Source organism: Corella eumyota, chromosome 5 (genome assembly GCF_963082875.1).
Source record: "Corella eumyota chromosome 5, kaCorEumy4.1, whole genome shotgun sequence".
Taxonomy (NCBI): Eukaryota; Metazoa; Chordata; class Ascidiacea; order Phlebobranchia; family Corellidae; genus Corella; species Corella eumyota.
Window position 1 is genome coordinate 10,834,794 of NC_137494.1, and position 15,298 is coordinate 10,850,091.

Consider the following 15,298-nt stretch of genomic DNA (forward strand, 5'->3'; position numbering starts at 1 on the left):
CGGAGGATCATCACCAGTCTCAGTTTCCATCCCAGTTGAGTGCGAAAAACACTACACCAGTTTCTCCACAAAGGTCCAATTCTGAGAATATTCCTCCAAATATTTTAGATGAAAGTTTTAAAAAGCTTTCTGCAATACCAAAAAAGCACGAACTAGAATATAGATTTTTGAATGTAAACGATGTATATAATTTTGTTTTGTCCGGCGAATTGGAATTTCAACATATACCTCCTGGTAACAAATCAAATTGTTATTTTTTAATAAATAATGAAGATAATGCCTTACGGAAAACCAATAAGAAAAAAAATGTGTTTGCTGACGATTGTGGAGTTTGGTCAAGCAAGTTAGGCAAAACTACTAAAACAATCTACGTCGTCAAAGAAAGTGTAATCAAGCTAGTATATTTAAAAAAAAACAAATACTGTGTCGAAAAAACAGTTTCTGGGACTAAAATATACGATCCATTACAACCTCAACCCATAGGCGATAAAATAGTTGAACTACATCGATATTATTGTACCCTAAAAAGAAAACCTAGTTTTAAAAGAAGAATTTCGGTTTTTAATTCAAAAAGTTGTGTTTTGAAAAATAAAACTGTAGTAGAATATCTTGGGGAACACCCAATTACTGTAAGTAGCCATGGAAATCAAGTTAATTCGGGAACGGAATACATTAGAACAAAACCAGCCGTTCTTGAGAAAATCAAAAAAAACATTAAGCATAATATTCCAACCAGAACAATATATGCTACATTGAAAGAACTTGATTCCGTTGATGGACCACGAGATTTTAAACAAATCCGAAATGTACGTTACAATTTAGATAAAAACACTCCTACTACAAAAACCGTTGCCGATGAAGTGGTACAGGTTTTTTCGATGATGAGTAAAAAGCACCCTTTCATCAAAGAAATAATCCACAACAATTCAGATAAGCCTCCATCTGTTATTTTATATACAGACGAACAGATGGAATTGCTTAAAAATTTCCTTATTATAAATAATAACAAATATGTTATTGGGATCGACAGAACTTTTAATGTTGCAAAATGCTTCGCCACAGTAACCGTTTTTAAAAATCTAAAGGTACTTAGCAAGGAGACGAAAGAGCACCCAATTTGCGTCGGCCCTTGTTATTTACATTGGGATGGAAAATGCTCTACGTACTGTTCATTTTTTTCACACATCAATTTTAAATTGGAAAGTGCCAACCTTGAATTTGATATCAAGGTCGCAATTGGAAGTGATGACGAAAAAGCTTTAACTAAAGCAGTAGACATTTGCTTCCAAAATTCAACACGATATCTCTGCGTGAAACATATTAAAGATAATGTAACATTTTTTTTGCAAAACAAAATAGTGGTAAATAGTCACGTATTGTGTAGTCAGGGGGGTCCTGTGCGGTAAAGAGACACTTATTGTGTAGTCAGGGGGTCCTGTGCGGTCCTGTGTGGTAAAAAAAAATTATTGCGTGGTCCTAGGGGGGGAGGGGGGGGGGGGCTATGCGGTCCTGTGTGGTAAATAGTCACGTATCGTGTAGTCAGGGGGGTCCTGTGCGGTAAATAGTCACTTATTGTGTAGTCAGGGGGTCCTGTGCGGTCCTGTGTGGTAAATAGTCACTTATTGTGTAGTCCTATGGGGTCCTGTGGGGTACTGTGCGGTCCTGTGCGGTCCTGTGTGGTCCTGTGTGGTAATTAGTAGGACCGGTTGCACTTACAAAATGCTCCTGTAAAATGATGTCGAACTAAGCTTTTAGCTGCAAATAACCAAAATATTTCTTGATTACAAAAGTTTGCTGTTTAATTAACTTCTTACATATCAAAATATGCACATCACAAAATGTCAGCGGTTTGATAAAGTTACTTAGAATGTGCCCTTTTTCTTTCAACTTTTTTATTGTGAGTTTCAACAGTTGTCTGTCATCCTAATCTATGACTGAATGTTTACAGTCACTAGTAAACTATGTACATTGCATGTTTTTTTTTCATTGGCAAACTTTATTTATGCTCTTTTGACAGGCAGGCAAACAGGCAACCTGCTCTTGAGTCTTCTTGTCAGGCTGTCAGGCAGTAAATCCATTATGATTATCTTTAAAAACTTGCCTTAATCAAAATTAAAAGCATTAATTAACATACAATTCTTTAAAAAGAATGCAAAAACTGATTTAAACTTGCTGTTTTAGCTTTAGCGAGGCTTAAGAGCGACCTTTTCATCATAAATATAATGTGAGAATATACTCGATCGAACAATTAGTATTTCTATTTTTTTAACTTAAAAATATTATTTAAGGCCTTAAAACTTCCTTAAACAAGAATAAAATACCCAGTTTACACCTATTTTATTTTATTTTTGTTTAATAGTTAAACAAAAACGATAAAATTTGTTAATATACAACGTTTGAAATTGCCAAAATATTTGGCAACTCAATGGTGGTCTTAGCCCCACATTTCGATCAAAGTTCTCAACTTTTTTCCAAATTTCGGAATTCTGACAGCAAAAACGGCGTTATGATATTTTGTATTTGGCAGCCCGTGGGGCTAATTTTGGTTTAGCCCTCACATGTTTACGCTACGTTTTTCGAAAATTTTTGCGTATTTTGTGGCCAAAATAGGCGCTATATTTTAATATTTTAAATAATTTTAGCGAAAAACAGTGCAAAAAAATAAATATTATTTAAAAAATTTAATATTAATTAAAAAAAATATATATAAATTAAAACATAAAACCATTAAAAAAAGTTGGGGGTTTTAGCCCCATTAGCTTCATACACGAGCCGCCACTGTGTTTAAGTAAATAAAAAAAGGTTGTAAGTAAATTAAAAAAATTACATTTTAGAAAAAAAAGGTTTTTAAATATAATTTACCCTTAACAGTAGTTTCCTTATTTCGAATCCTTTTTTTTCTTAAAAATTTTTTGCTTAAATTCGTTAATGAAGGTTCTAATAAAGGGTAGTAGTTTTTAGTTATTAAAAAACAGTTAAAACAATTTAAATACTTTAAAAACACAAATTTAATTGTATTAATATTATACAAGTAATAAAAAGATATGTTCAAATTTATTAAAAACAACATAAACTGAAAAATTTAAAATGTTAGAATAATTTTACCAGATGGCTCATTCGATAATTTTTTTTTTCTTCTTTTCGTTTTAAAAATATTAAAGGTTTTATTTGACTGCAAAGTGGTGGGACCTTTTAAAATAGAAAATTTAAATATTAACTTTACCTAAAACTTTAAAATTTAAAATGTCTGAATATTTTTAAAGTAAACACCTGTTATTATATTTTTCCTATACATCTTTAAGTAATTCAATTACAAGTAAATTAACATTTTAAAAATGCCAGGGTTTAGTATAAATTAATAAAAAATGCAAAAAAGTTTAAGCATTTTTATGTGTACACAATTTAACTATCATTTTTTAGTTTTTTTAAAATTTTGTTGTTATTTAAAAAAAATTATATATATATAAAATTTATAAATAAACATGCTTAAACAGTTTTTTGTTTTTATTAGGTTTTTTTTTATACACTTCTCCTAGATAAAAAGTTTAATAATTGTTTTTTACCATTTTTTGTAGATATTGGTGGAATGCAAATTTGTGAATTTGTTTTTTCATCATCAGCAAAATGGTCTTCAGAAAAAAACTTTGTGTGAGATGATAATATTTCTCCTCTGCTCATTATAGAAGGAAGTTTAGTAAGTTCTCTTGCTGATTTAGTTTTCATGTTTTGTTTACTTTTATGAAGATCTAATATACTGCCTTTTGGTGCTGCTATACCTTTAATTGTTTAAGAAACTTTTATTAATAAACTAAAGTTTTTTTTTGTATATATCTTTATCCTTGATGTGGGAAGGTCGAACGCGCAACCTAAACATAGAGTAACATCAGTTACTCCAACCCAGTCTCGAGTTGCCTTTAGCAGTGTGGGATATTATATAGATTGTGCTGGCTCAGCAGGAGTTCATACCATTTATAGCGCCTTACTTAAGGGTGCTACAGCATGAGATCAGTGGGGATTGAACCAACAAACTTATGGTGGTGTAGCAAGTGTTCTTACCACTACATTACGCTGCTGGTTGAAGTATCTTGGTTTATTCATATTTTAAAATATTTTTTGACAGTTGCCATATTAAATTATTGCTCAAAGTAAATATTTTAACTTTTCTTTATATTTTTTATTCTCAGAGAATGCTATTTTTACAGCCTGAACATAAAGTAACATTATAGCTCTCAGTTTTTTTTTAACTGTTATTATACACTAAAAAAGTTTTAAATCACAAAACCAAACCTTTCACTGGCTCTTGGATCATTGTATTTACAAAATTTAATAAAAAGAAACCTTTTAAAGGTGTGAGTTGAGGTAATGATCTTCTAGAGGTTGGTCCAGTCACAAAAAATCCAGGAAGTGAAATTTTATTGTTGAGTTTTTTTGAGTGAAACTTGTCTGTTGCTTTTGCCAAATCTACAAATCAAATATTTTATATTATCAATTTTTTTTCAAGCACTACATCATATTTAATAAATTAACACAAAAAATTTATAATTTCAAGCACCAGAATTTAACATTTCAAGCACCATATTTTAATATTTCAAGCATTTTACTATAATTTTAAAATTACCACAGAAAATTTTTTTTCTACATTAAAAATATAAAATAAACAATGCTCAAAAATAAATCACCTCGAAAAGTTGGGTCACTCAGCAGCAATGCATTTTGAATCGGAGGGCTTTCTTGCAAGGGTTTTAACCCTACGTTGTCCCGGACCTCATAATGCCAAGACTTTATTTTAGGTGCGAGATTCTACAAATTTAATAAAATATCAACAAGTTTATTTTGCCTTTAATTTTTTTTAAATAGAAAAAATAATATTTGACTTTCTCCTGGACTAGGCTACTGTATTTAAGCAGGGTACCTGGCGTGCAGGCTTGTTGGTGTGCAGCCTTATTATCATATACAGAATAGCAAAAATACGAGCAAATAAAAGTTAATTTACCTCATAATCAATCGTAGAACGATGTCTATTTAGAAGTTGCAAACGCGGTGTCGTAGAGGACTTGTGACGTAACAATCGCAAAAATGACGTCGGTTGCTCGTGACTGAAGCGACCGAGTCCGCTACCGAGTGATGGAAATGACAAAGATGTGACCGAACCAAACGTCAATTTCTTGGACGTTAAGATCGATGACGTTTTTTTGTTAATGTCCCTTAGATCTTTGTGTTTGACCACGTCATCGATTGCATAAACACGCTTCGCTAACTTTTTTCGAGTCGTCGTGGTCGCCACGTGACTTGTGTCATCCGCTTTGACCCCCCTGAACCCCTTTAAACTTGAGTGAGAAGGTAGATAAGTTAAGTTGTTTATGTTTTGGCACGACACTCGATCAATTGAAGTACTTGCAACTTTATTCTCTTGATCACCAATGGAGTCAACGTCGCATCGTATGTTGCGTTTTTCAGTGTCATCTGTTTAAATAAAATAGAGAATATTGCGTCATAAATAGCTATTTTTTTAAGCCAACCTAAACTGCCCAAAAGCAAATGATAATAAAAAATGTTTGTATTTTTTTTTAAATTCGTACTTGCCAGGATATTGGAAGGATTTCTATGTATTTTGTGAGATTCATGAAAGTGGCTATAACATGGGTCTGATATAGTGCTCTTGTATTGCAGTCTTCTGTTAATTTCACAAAAACAATAAGGTAAATCTACTATATATCGCAATAAAGATTAATATTTTGCTTTTATTCGTATACAGTTCTTACTTGGCATTTGTAATTATTAAAAGAATCGTCACTAGAAATTAAAATTTAAATACTTACGGAGGGCACGGAAAAGGCTGATTTAAAATATGGTCGCTTGAATTTGAACCGTTCATTACAAAATTTTAATTTTAAACAAAACATTTAAATTCAAAATCCAATGAACTAATTATCTTAAAATGTTGTCGGAATGGTATAGTGACGTCACAATTCATTACTTAACATATCATAACAAAAGTCCATTCAAAATAAAAAAAGATCTTTTAGCAATTTTAAATGAAAATCAGACACATTTTTTTAATAATTGACTTAATGTTAAAGAGAAATCTATTATCTTAATTATGTATAAACTTAAATCAAGAATAAAAACTTAACTAAAGAAAACAAGGAACATAAAGTTATTAGACCAAAAATATGTGTGATTAAAATCGGGCATTGCCTTATGTTGGCAGTTATCGCCAAATTTTAATTAGAAAAGGGAAGGTTAAGAAATACGATCAAGAATAAACAAAAATAATTAGTTTATCGAGATTCCTTATACAACCTTGGCGTGTGACCGCAAATCACATTGAAAAGGCGGTTTCTAATTACAACAAAACAATTCAGTTGTTTTGAAAAAGAAAATACTCAAGTGTAGGGCGGACGCCTTCATAATAAAATAACACACTTTGTTTGTGTCAAACCCAAAACTTACAAAAAGCTAGCGTAGGTCTATACTGAACAAAATTCAACGTTAAAACAATCTAAAAATGGCGAATTATCTTTCACAAGAAAATATTGCAGGTAAATGTTAAAACTTTTATTCAATTTATGTAAGTATTGTTATAGATGCTGCAAGTAGGCAAGCAAAGTTGCCAAGACTGATAAGAGATACGAATCTAAAAGAAATGTGCCCTTGAACATATTGCTTTAAAACTAACGACATGGCTAAATAGATAAGGTTCTATAAGAACAACCTATATTTGTTACAGTATAAAGTTAGGTTATATTTTAAAACAATAATAAATCAACTGCAAAAAAATAAAATGCAAAACTCAAATCACAGACTATTTTTTGGGAGAATTTGCAGTGGTAGGTTTCTTGTTGAAAAGGGCATGAACTTGTGACGTGTTTAAGCTATTCGTAAATTTCGGACCTAAGGTAGAATGGTGTCGCATTGTTGCGGAGACGCGGGATTTAATGGAAAAATAATAAAGAAACAGAAAATGAAGAAACCGAAAATAAAGAAACGGAAAATGAAGGAACCGGAAAATGAAAAAACGGAAATTAAAGAAAAGTGAAAAAAGAAGAGGCGGAATCTTAAAAAAATAAAACGCGGAAATTCTGTTGACTGTTTATTTGTATTTAAGTCAATGTTATTTTAGAAATGAACAGGCATTTTACAGAAGAGGGTTAGGGTATGCTGGAATAATACAAATTAACTTATTACCGCTCATTAGTTCTCGAACAAATGACAATAACTGTAAATAAACAGTCGACGCTATTTTCTCGTTTTAATATTTAAGATTTTGCCCTCTTTTTTTGCTTTCCTGCATTTGCGGTTTCTTTATTTTCCGTTTTCTTTATTTTCCGTACCTTCATTCTCCGTTTTTTTTTATTTTCCGTTTCTTAATTTTCAGGTTCCTTTATTTTCCGTTTCTCCATTTTCCGGTTCCTTTATTTTCCGTTTATTCATTTTCCGGTCCTTCCATTTCCATTTTCTCATTTTCAGGCTACCTATTGTTGCGGCCAAACTTTGAAGCTTTACTACTCGTAACTTAATGCCATGATCAGTAAAACGCACAACCGGATTTTTACAATCAGCAGTATTACTCACTAGCACCATCGTGCGATTGTTAAATATTTTATTTTTAGGTGAATCTGTGACGACCGAAGTGTTGTTAGAAATAATCAACCACGAAGGTAAGTTTTGTTACCTCAGATTAACAATATTAAAATTTGAAATATTTAAGTCTTACAATTTAGTTACTAATTTCTTTATAAATAATATATATTAATTTTTAATTCCATTTTTTATACAGTTTAAAACTGTTAAACATTTTAAATGATTACGTTATAGAAAATATAAACCAACAATTTATATCAAAATACCTGTTTAGAAAATGTTTACAAACTGCAAAAAAAAACAAAAAAATTCGACGACATTTTTTCTGCAACAATGAAGCATTATAACTACGACCCAGAAATACAAAGCATCTCAAATCTTATACTTTCTTTCATTTCTTGTTTAAAAACCAAAAAAAGTTATCGCGTTACTCAAACTAGAGATAGAATAGATTTTATAATTCGAAACAAAACTCAGCTGACTGGATTACAAGTTAAACATATATCTTATGATCTTCGTGCCCAGAAGAAATATCTAAAGTCCATTCTGTTTTACTCAATTGCATTTTCCTTATACGAGAATACCGAAAACCCGGAAAAATACATTAAAGACATGAGGTTATGTGTTTGGGAAATTCATGATTCAGTTGACCGAATGTTAAAAGAAGATCAAAACATGAAATGTGTTGTACAGCGTTACGTGCTTCCACTCATGCAAGATCTGAAACTAGAGATGAAAAACTTACCTGGAGTGAACGCAGAACTAAAAGTTGTTAAACTAAGTCAGTGTTTGAGTAACATCGGGTTTTGCGAAAGGTTAGCGGATGTAGACGACTTACAAACATATACAGAGGGGCTTAGTTTGATGGATACGATTAAGAATAAACGCACATATTCCGTTTATGGACAACTCCTACACAATTTTGGTGTGTGGTATGGACGTAAATCACGAGACAGCGAAGCAATTTCTAAGTTCTCCGAGGCAATCGAAGCTTTCAAACAAGCTACTGATTGGTTAACTGACGAAGAGCGACAGAACAATATACAAAAATCTGAGAAAGTTCTAAAAATCAACAAAGAAAAGTTAAAGAAATAAAATTCTCGTTTAAATACAAAACCAAGAAAATTTACCTAAGAATTTTTATTTACACTGCGTACGCAACGTAACGTAATGTAAGATTTCGCGCAACGCAACGTTACCTGTCGTGTAAATAGGCCTTAAGGTAAACAATTTTCCCCTACCTAGTGTTGAAAAAAATTAAAAAGAATTATTAATAAATTTAGAATTAGCAAGATTTTTATTTTTTTTTTTTAACTAAATTTGTATTTATTTATTATTGTCTATTTCTTTTATAATATATAACGTATTTTGTATGTTTTAAATTCCCATTCTAAAAGAGCGTGAATTGACATAATAAAAAGCAAAGTAGCATAACAGATTTTTTTTATTATAGGCATCTATTAAGTTTAAAACTAAAAATGTGGAAAAATAATGGTGCAAGTTATGTAACAACTGATAATACATTTAAAAGAAAAAATATAAAAAAACAATTTATTAATCTTTCTTCTTCATCTTGTCAGCTCTTCTATAAAATAACATGATATATCATTAAGTATTAAAATCAAGACACAACAGATTATAAAGTTTTTGTTAATAATCTATTTAACTTTTTTCTTTTCTTTTGAATAAATATATTTTAAAAGTATATCAGACTTAGCTGTAATCTCATGCTGTAGCGCCCTTGAGTAAGGCGCTATAAACGATACAAACTTTTGCTGAGCCAATACTTAATCAGCAGTATAATTATCGGGCAATTAAAATCTCTCTAATATCCCAAACTGCCACAGGCAACTCGAGACTGGGTCGGAGTAACTGATGTTACTCTAAAAGTATATCAGACTTAGCTGTGATCTCATGCTGTAGCGCCCTTGAGTAAGGCGCTATAAACGATACAAACTTCTGCTGAGTCAATACTTAATCAGCAGTATAATTATCGGGCAATTAAAATCTATAATATCCCAAACTGCCACAGGCAACTCAAGACTGGGTCGAAGTAACTGATGTTACTCTATGTTTAAGTCGCGCATTCGACTTGTCCACATCGAGGATAAAGATATATAAAAAAATTAAAAAAAAATTTTTAGTAAAAAATACGACGCTGGTTGTAAAATTAATCAACTATTCTGTCACCTTTAAAACAAATTAAAAGTTTCATAAATTGATTGTCGCTTTATTAAGCAAGTTATTAATTGTCTATTCACGCTATACCAGGAAGTTAATAATAGTTTTTACCCAACTTATATTACTTTCACTTATACTGGCTAAAACCATCAATTTTTGGCTCCTAGCTTGCTGCCAGCACCGGTAAACCACACTACCGGACGCCTATTTTGATTGATTTTTGAAACTTTTTGTACTCGGTATTAGCCCTTTTCCCCTTTCTTTATCGGGCAATTAAAATCTATAATATCCCAAACTGCCACAGGCAACTCAAGACTGGGTCGAAGTAACTGATGTTACTCTATGTTTAAGTCGCGCATTCGACTTGTCCACATCGAGGATAAAGATATATAAAAAAATTAAAAAAAAATTTTTAGTAAAAAATACGACGCTGGTTGTAAAATTAATCAACTATTCTGTCAACTTTAAAACAAATTAAAAGTTTCATAAATTGATTGTCGCTTTATTAAGCAAGTTATTAATTGTCTATTCACGCTATACCAGGAAGTTAATAATAGTTTTTACCCAACTTATATTACTTTCACTTATACTGGCTAAAACCATCAATTTTTGGCTCCTAGCTTGCTGCCAGCACCGGTAAACCACACTACCGGACGCCTATTTTGATTGATTTTTGAAACTTTTTGTACTCGGTATTAGCCCTTTTCCCCTTTCCTTATTCATCATTTAAATCGTTCTATACAGACACGTAACAGTTAAGTTCTATTTTCTATAGATTTTGTAATGCATTCAATATAACTTTCTTGCGCGCTTTTTATAAAAACAATTCAAAAAACAATCTTTAAATATTACATTGTAAGCAACGTAAAGTGACCATGGCATTAATTAAACAAACATTCATTAAAAAATAACTAAATGTATTTAGATAGAAAAGTAAATACGTAGTAATTAAAAATATGTTGTAAAAAATTGTGGTTAACAGTTTTTCCTTTATAATATAAAACGTATTCTGTATATTTTTAAATTCCCATTCTAAAAGAGCGTGAAATGACACAATAAAAAGCAAAAAGCATAACAGATTTTTTTTATTATACATCTATTAAGTGTAAAACTAAAAACGTGAAAAATGGTGCAAGTTATGTAACAACTGACAATACATTTAAAAGAGGCAGTTTTTTTGTGTGTGCGTATTAGGCAATGAGAAACGAGACCTCAATATGAGTGGCATCGTTACAAAAAGAGTGGTGACGTCGAACAAAAGTGTCGGCCTTTTTTGGGGCGTCATTGTCGTGTAAGGCTATATAAACAGCCTACTTCACAGCAAAATATTATAAAGTTTTTCTTTTTTAACAAACAAGACAGAAGGTCAAAGAAGAATGATGTCAGGTATATAAAAGTTTACTTATTTATTCATTCAGGTTTACCCAATATGTTCTTTTAATTTAAATTTGCCAAAAAAATGATTTTAATATTATTTTAATCTTTAACTTTGTTAATTATTTGTTTAGTGCATAAATGTTTTTTGGTGACGCTGTTAGTTTTCTTTGTGGTTGGTCAAGCGCTAGCTGAAGATAAACTTCCTAATAGCGAAAGACGACAACCCTACTGTCGTAAGTCATCACAAAATATGTTATTTCTAAATATTTATAGTTTTAAGAATAATTGTGTGGATGCATTATTAAACAGAATTAATTTTTAGCAAATTTAGGTAAATTTTCTTTACAATTTCTTTAGCACCCTGTCTGCAACAACAAACCATAAAAATTTTAAATAGATTGGATGATATCGAAAACAGTAAGTATCAAATAATTATTACTTATCTCATCCGTATAAAACAAAATTAAATGCAAAAAAAATATTCTAAATTTTTTCAATTAAAAAAATTCTGAATTGTTTTTAACTGTTTATCCATTATTTTTCGACAGAACTAATTCGCAGTGATGGTTATGATGGGTACAAATACTTTTTGTCACCAAATATAATGAACTGGCAAGCAGCAAGGGATTTTTGCTTGTGGAATGGGGCCGGTTTAGCTCAATATGGAATGAGGAATGTAGCGACCAAACTGTAAGTATTTTAAACCGTAATGAATTTTTCTATCTAAAATTATATTTAAAACACCATCTCCAGCACTAAAGATCTTGGGTTTAATACCCACTATCTTATATTTATGTTTTTGAGTAAGGCATAAAACTTTTTTGTTGCAGAAAAATTGCTCACGCTCTTATCCAAGACCCAAATGCCCGAGTATGGATTGGTTTAAGAAAAACTAGCACTATCCCCTATACCTGGGTTGACGGTACCGTGGCAACAAGTAGCCAAACATCATGGGGTCCCACACAACCTAATGGAAATGGAGAATGTGCCAACTTGTGGAATAGAAATTATCATCGAGATGGGGTCAATTACCCCTACACCATGGATGATGATGCTTGTAACGTAAAGTTTTTTGCTCTTTGCGAAAAACAAATTACTTACTGTTAAAAAAATCAATTTGTTTCATTATCACTTTACATAAGAAGGAATTAACTAAAATTTGAGAATATAAGTTTAATTTATCTTATTTTAATTTTTATGTTCACGTTACATTTCATAGTTGTTAAATGTCTTTAATTTAAAATCTATCAATGTATCACCTATTTAGCATTCTGGATAAAATAAAACAGTAAATAAAAAGCCAACATTAAAATATTGGTTTAACATTTGTTATTTCACTTTGAAATAAATGTAAATAGGCAAAGGCCATATTTATTATTATAAAACACAACTAATGTTTTGGCCTACTAATATTTCTACAGAGATCAAACAATAATATTCTAACAAATTAAATTCACTTACTTAAGAAAATGTCTCGTAAGATAAAAAATAAATTAAGCATTTAAAGTTAATAAAAAAAGTAAAATATAAGGAAGACTGCATTGTTAGTTATTGTAACTTTTGTTCTACTTCAACCAAAACCTGTATTACAGTAAAAAGTTAACAAAAATAAAACTAAATCTTAAATAAAATTTTAGGAAAAATCGAATTTAATTTGTTTACATGTGACTCAACTCATGCATGACTGTGTTTATGTCTATATTTATTTCCGGAATATGTAGAATAATTAAACTTAACGTATAAATAAATTCCCTTTTTAAATATCCTAAAAATAGTTCTAGATTCCCGACACCAAAAAATATTTTTAAGTTTCTTAAATCTGACTAAAGTGTCACATTTCGGGTATTTTCCAGTTTTATGCTACAGGGGTCTATGTTGGGGTTTAATGTTTACTAGAAGGGGACATAGTTGTTGTGGGGGTCCCACAATTTTATTTGCTGGTACAATGGGGTCATTCATTTACCTTTTTAAATTATATGTTGGGTAATTTATTCACCTTTTAAATAATATAACTACCACCAAATTAGTTTTACAACACCTAAAAAGATCCAATTTTAACCTGTATAAATCTCCATTTAAAATTCTCTTTCTTACTATTTTAAATTTGAAATAGTGCAAAAATTTAATCGGTTGACAAGTATATATCATAAAACAGTTATTCCAAGTGGGACTAAAGTGAGAATGAGAGAAAAAATAGTGGAGTAGGGTATTATAAAAAAGAACCTATAAACGTCTTTGGCAAAAACCAAATTTTACAAAAAAATATGATATAAAAATTCACTAAGGACAATTTTGCCATGGATGAAATTAGAGTTAAAAGCAAAAACATGTGAAGTAGAAAATGCTGAAAAATGGAGGGTGCGGTTTAAATATCTATGGTTAAATACAAACGTAGTTAAGCGATATTTTAAAAATGGTAATAAACAGTTAAAATAGATGTTTAAATCAAATATAAAATACCAATTTAAGTTTATATAAAACAAATAAAAACCCTGCGAAAATTCGAAACTTAGCAAAATAGGAAAAATAATCCAATTTACAAGAAAAATGTAAATAAGTTCATAGATTTTTATTTTAAAACCTAACTTTATTACCACGACCAGTTCCCATCACCAGTAAATTATAAGCGTCAAAGCTATCCTTAAAGAGATGGTTCGGTCGCAGAGTTTCTTTTTTAATTATGTTGGAATTTTTCCAACTTACACGAGGATGTCAATATTTTAAAAATTGGTCAAGTAGTTTTTGAGATATCGGAATTTAAAAATCATAGGGAAAGTCCCAACGCTCGCGAGTCACGTGACGCACGACGTCATCGTCGTGAGATCATATGCTGGCTGACATAGGAAAATGACCTTATTTTGTCCCCTATGACCCGTTTGTTGTACTTTTTTTAAATTTTTTTTTGCAGAAAACAAACTTAACATAAAAAGCAATATTTAGCCATATTATATAAGACATTTTTTACTTTTAAAGTTTTTTTAATTAGGTAGGCTGTATTTGAAAAGTTCTAACAAATTAAGGTTATGTTGTTAATTTTGGAAATTTACAAGTCAGAAACGGCCAATTTTGGCTGACAAACACTTACAAGAAACAGACAGGTTGACTGAGTGTTACTGAAGCAAAGTTTACCTGTTAGAACAGTAGGTTTTGCTTAAAACTTCATATATCCGACAATTTTGTTGGGTATCATATAAAAATAGTTCTAATCACTAAACGTCACGTGAGACCTAAAGTATTTTATACATCAATAAACTATAAACTAAATATTCTGGTTAACATCTTTTATGTATTTTTTTATTAATAATTCCAAACAATTTTTAATATAACGTACAATATACGTAAGTACTTGTACCCCTGACAACAAATATTAGTGTTTGCTGCCTTTCTTAATTTTAGTTTGTGCTTTACACTTGTGAAAATATAACCTAAATAATTGTTATAGTGTAACCAAAATGAAATATATAGGCTATATACGCTAATTTGACAATATATTAGTTAACAACAATGAAGTGCTTTTATTTTGCTTTAATAAGACTTAGTTGACCTGTCTTTTTCTTGCAAGAGTTTGTAAGCGTTTTTGGCTGTTAAATTTTCAAAATTAACAGCATAGCCGTAATTTGTTAAATTTTTTTAAATACGGCCTACCCAATTAAAAATACTTAAAAAGTAAAAAATGTCTTATATAATATGGGTAAATATTGCTTTTTATGTTAAGTTTTTTTTCTGCAAAAAAAATTAAAAAAAAGAACAACAAACGGCTCAGAGAGGACAAAATAGGGTCATTTTCCTATGTCTGCCAGCATATGATCTTACAACGATGACGTCGTGCGTCACGTGACTCGCGAGCGTTGGGACTTTCCCTATTACTTTTAAATCCCGATATCTCAAAAACTACTTGACCAATTTTTAAAATAATGGTACCCTCGTGCAAGTTGGGAAAATTCCAACATAATTAAAAAAGAAACTCTACGATCGAACCACCACTTTAAATATTTTTTTTCTTTTTTTATATCCCCTCAGGGGGATAGGTTTTTGATATTTTATTGGGTAGGGGTCTGCAATTCGAATATGTTTGAGCTCTCTGTAAACGCTGGGCTTAAGGGCGAATAGCGTGGCATTAGTGAGGCTCGAACCTGAAACCTTTCGGCTCGTTGTC

At 30.7% G+C, this 15,298-nt stretch overlaps 2 protein-coding genes across 2 annotated transcripts; both read left to right on the forward strand.

Annotated features, from left to right (window-relative positions):
- The first annotated feature begins 6,435 nt into the window (after positions 1 to 6,435).
- On the forward strand, positions 6,436 to 8,791 carry LOC145753129 (uncharacterized). Its single transcript, XM_082569525.1, has 3 exons — positions 6,436 to 6,542; positions 7,614 to 7,661; positions 7,859 to 8,791. The coding sequence occupies exons 1-3, from the start codon at positions 6,509 to 6,511 to the stop codon at positions 8,677 to 8,679; spliced, it is 903 nt and encodes a 300-aa protein (XP_082425651.1). The 5' UTR covers positions 6,436 to 6,508; the 3' UTR covers positions 8,680 to 8,791.
- Positions 8,792 to 11,125: 2,334 nt separating this feature from the next.
- On the forward strand, positions 11,126 to 12,249 carry LOC145753476 (hepatic lectin-like). Its single transcript, XM_082569885.1, has 5 exons — positions 11,126 to 11,151; positions 11,274 to 11,375; positions 11,500 to 11,559; positions 11,691 to 11,832; positions 11,973 to 12,249. Exons 1-5 carry the CDS (start codon positions 11,142 to 11,144, stop codon positions 12,247 to 12,249), a joined length of 591 nt encoding a protein of 196 aa, XP_082426011.1. The 5' UTR covers positions 11,126 to 11,141.
- Positions 12,250 to 15,298: the final 3,049 nt, after the last annotated feature.

What these genes read in the sequence shown, in the direction of transcription:
- LOC145753129 (XM_082569525.1), top strand. Translation starts at nt 6,509, where the DNA reads ATGGCGAATTATCTTTCACAAGAAAATATTGCAG. An exon ending in TTCACAAGAAAATATTGCAG is followed by an intron (nt 6,543 to 7,613) that starts GTAAATGTTAAA and finishes TTTTATTTTTAG; the next exon opens with GTGAATCTGTGACGACCGAA. An exon ending in AGAAATAATCAACCACGAAG is followed by an intron (nt 7,662 to 7,858) that starts GTAAGTTTTGTT and finishes ATACCTGTTTAG; the next exon opens with AAAATGTTTACAAACTGCAA.
- LOC145753476 (XM_082569885.1), top strand. An exon ending in AAGACGACAACCCTACTGTC is followed by an intron (nt 11,376 to 11,499) that starts GTAAGTCATCAC and finishes CAATTTCTTTAG; the next exon opens with CACCCTGTCTGCAACAACAA. An exon ending in AGGAATGTAGCGACCAAACT is followed by an intron (nt 11,833 to 11,972) that starts GTAAGTATTTTA and finishes TTTTTGTTGCAG; the next exon opens with AAAAATTGCTCACGCTCTTA.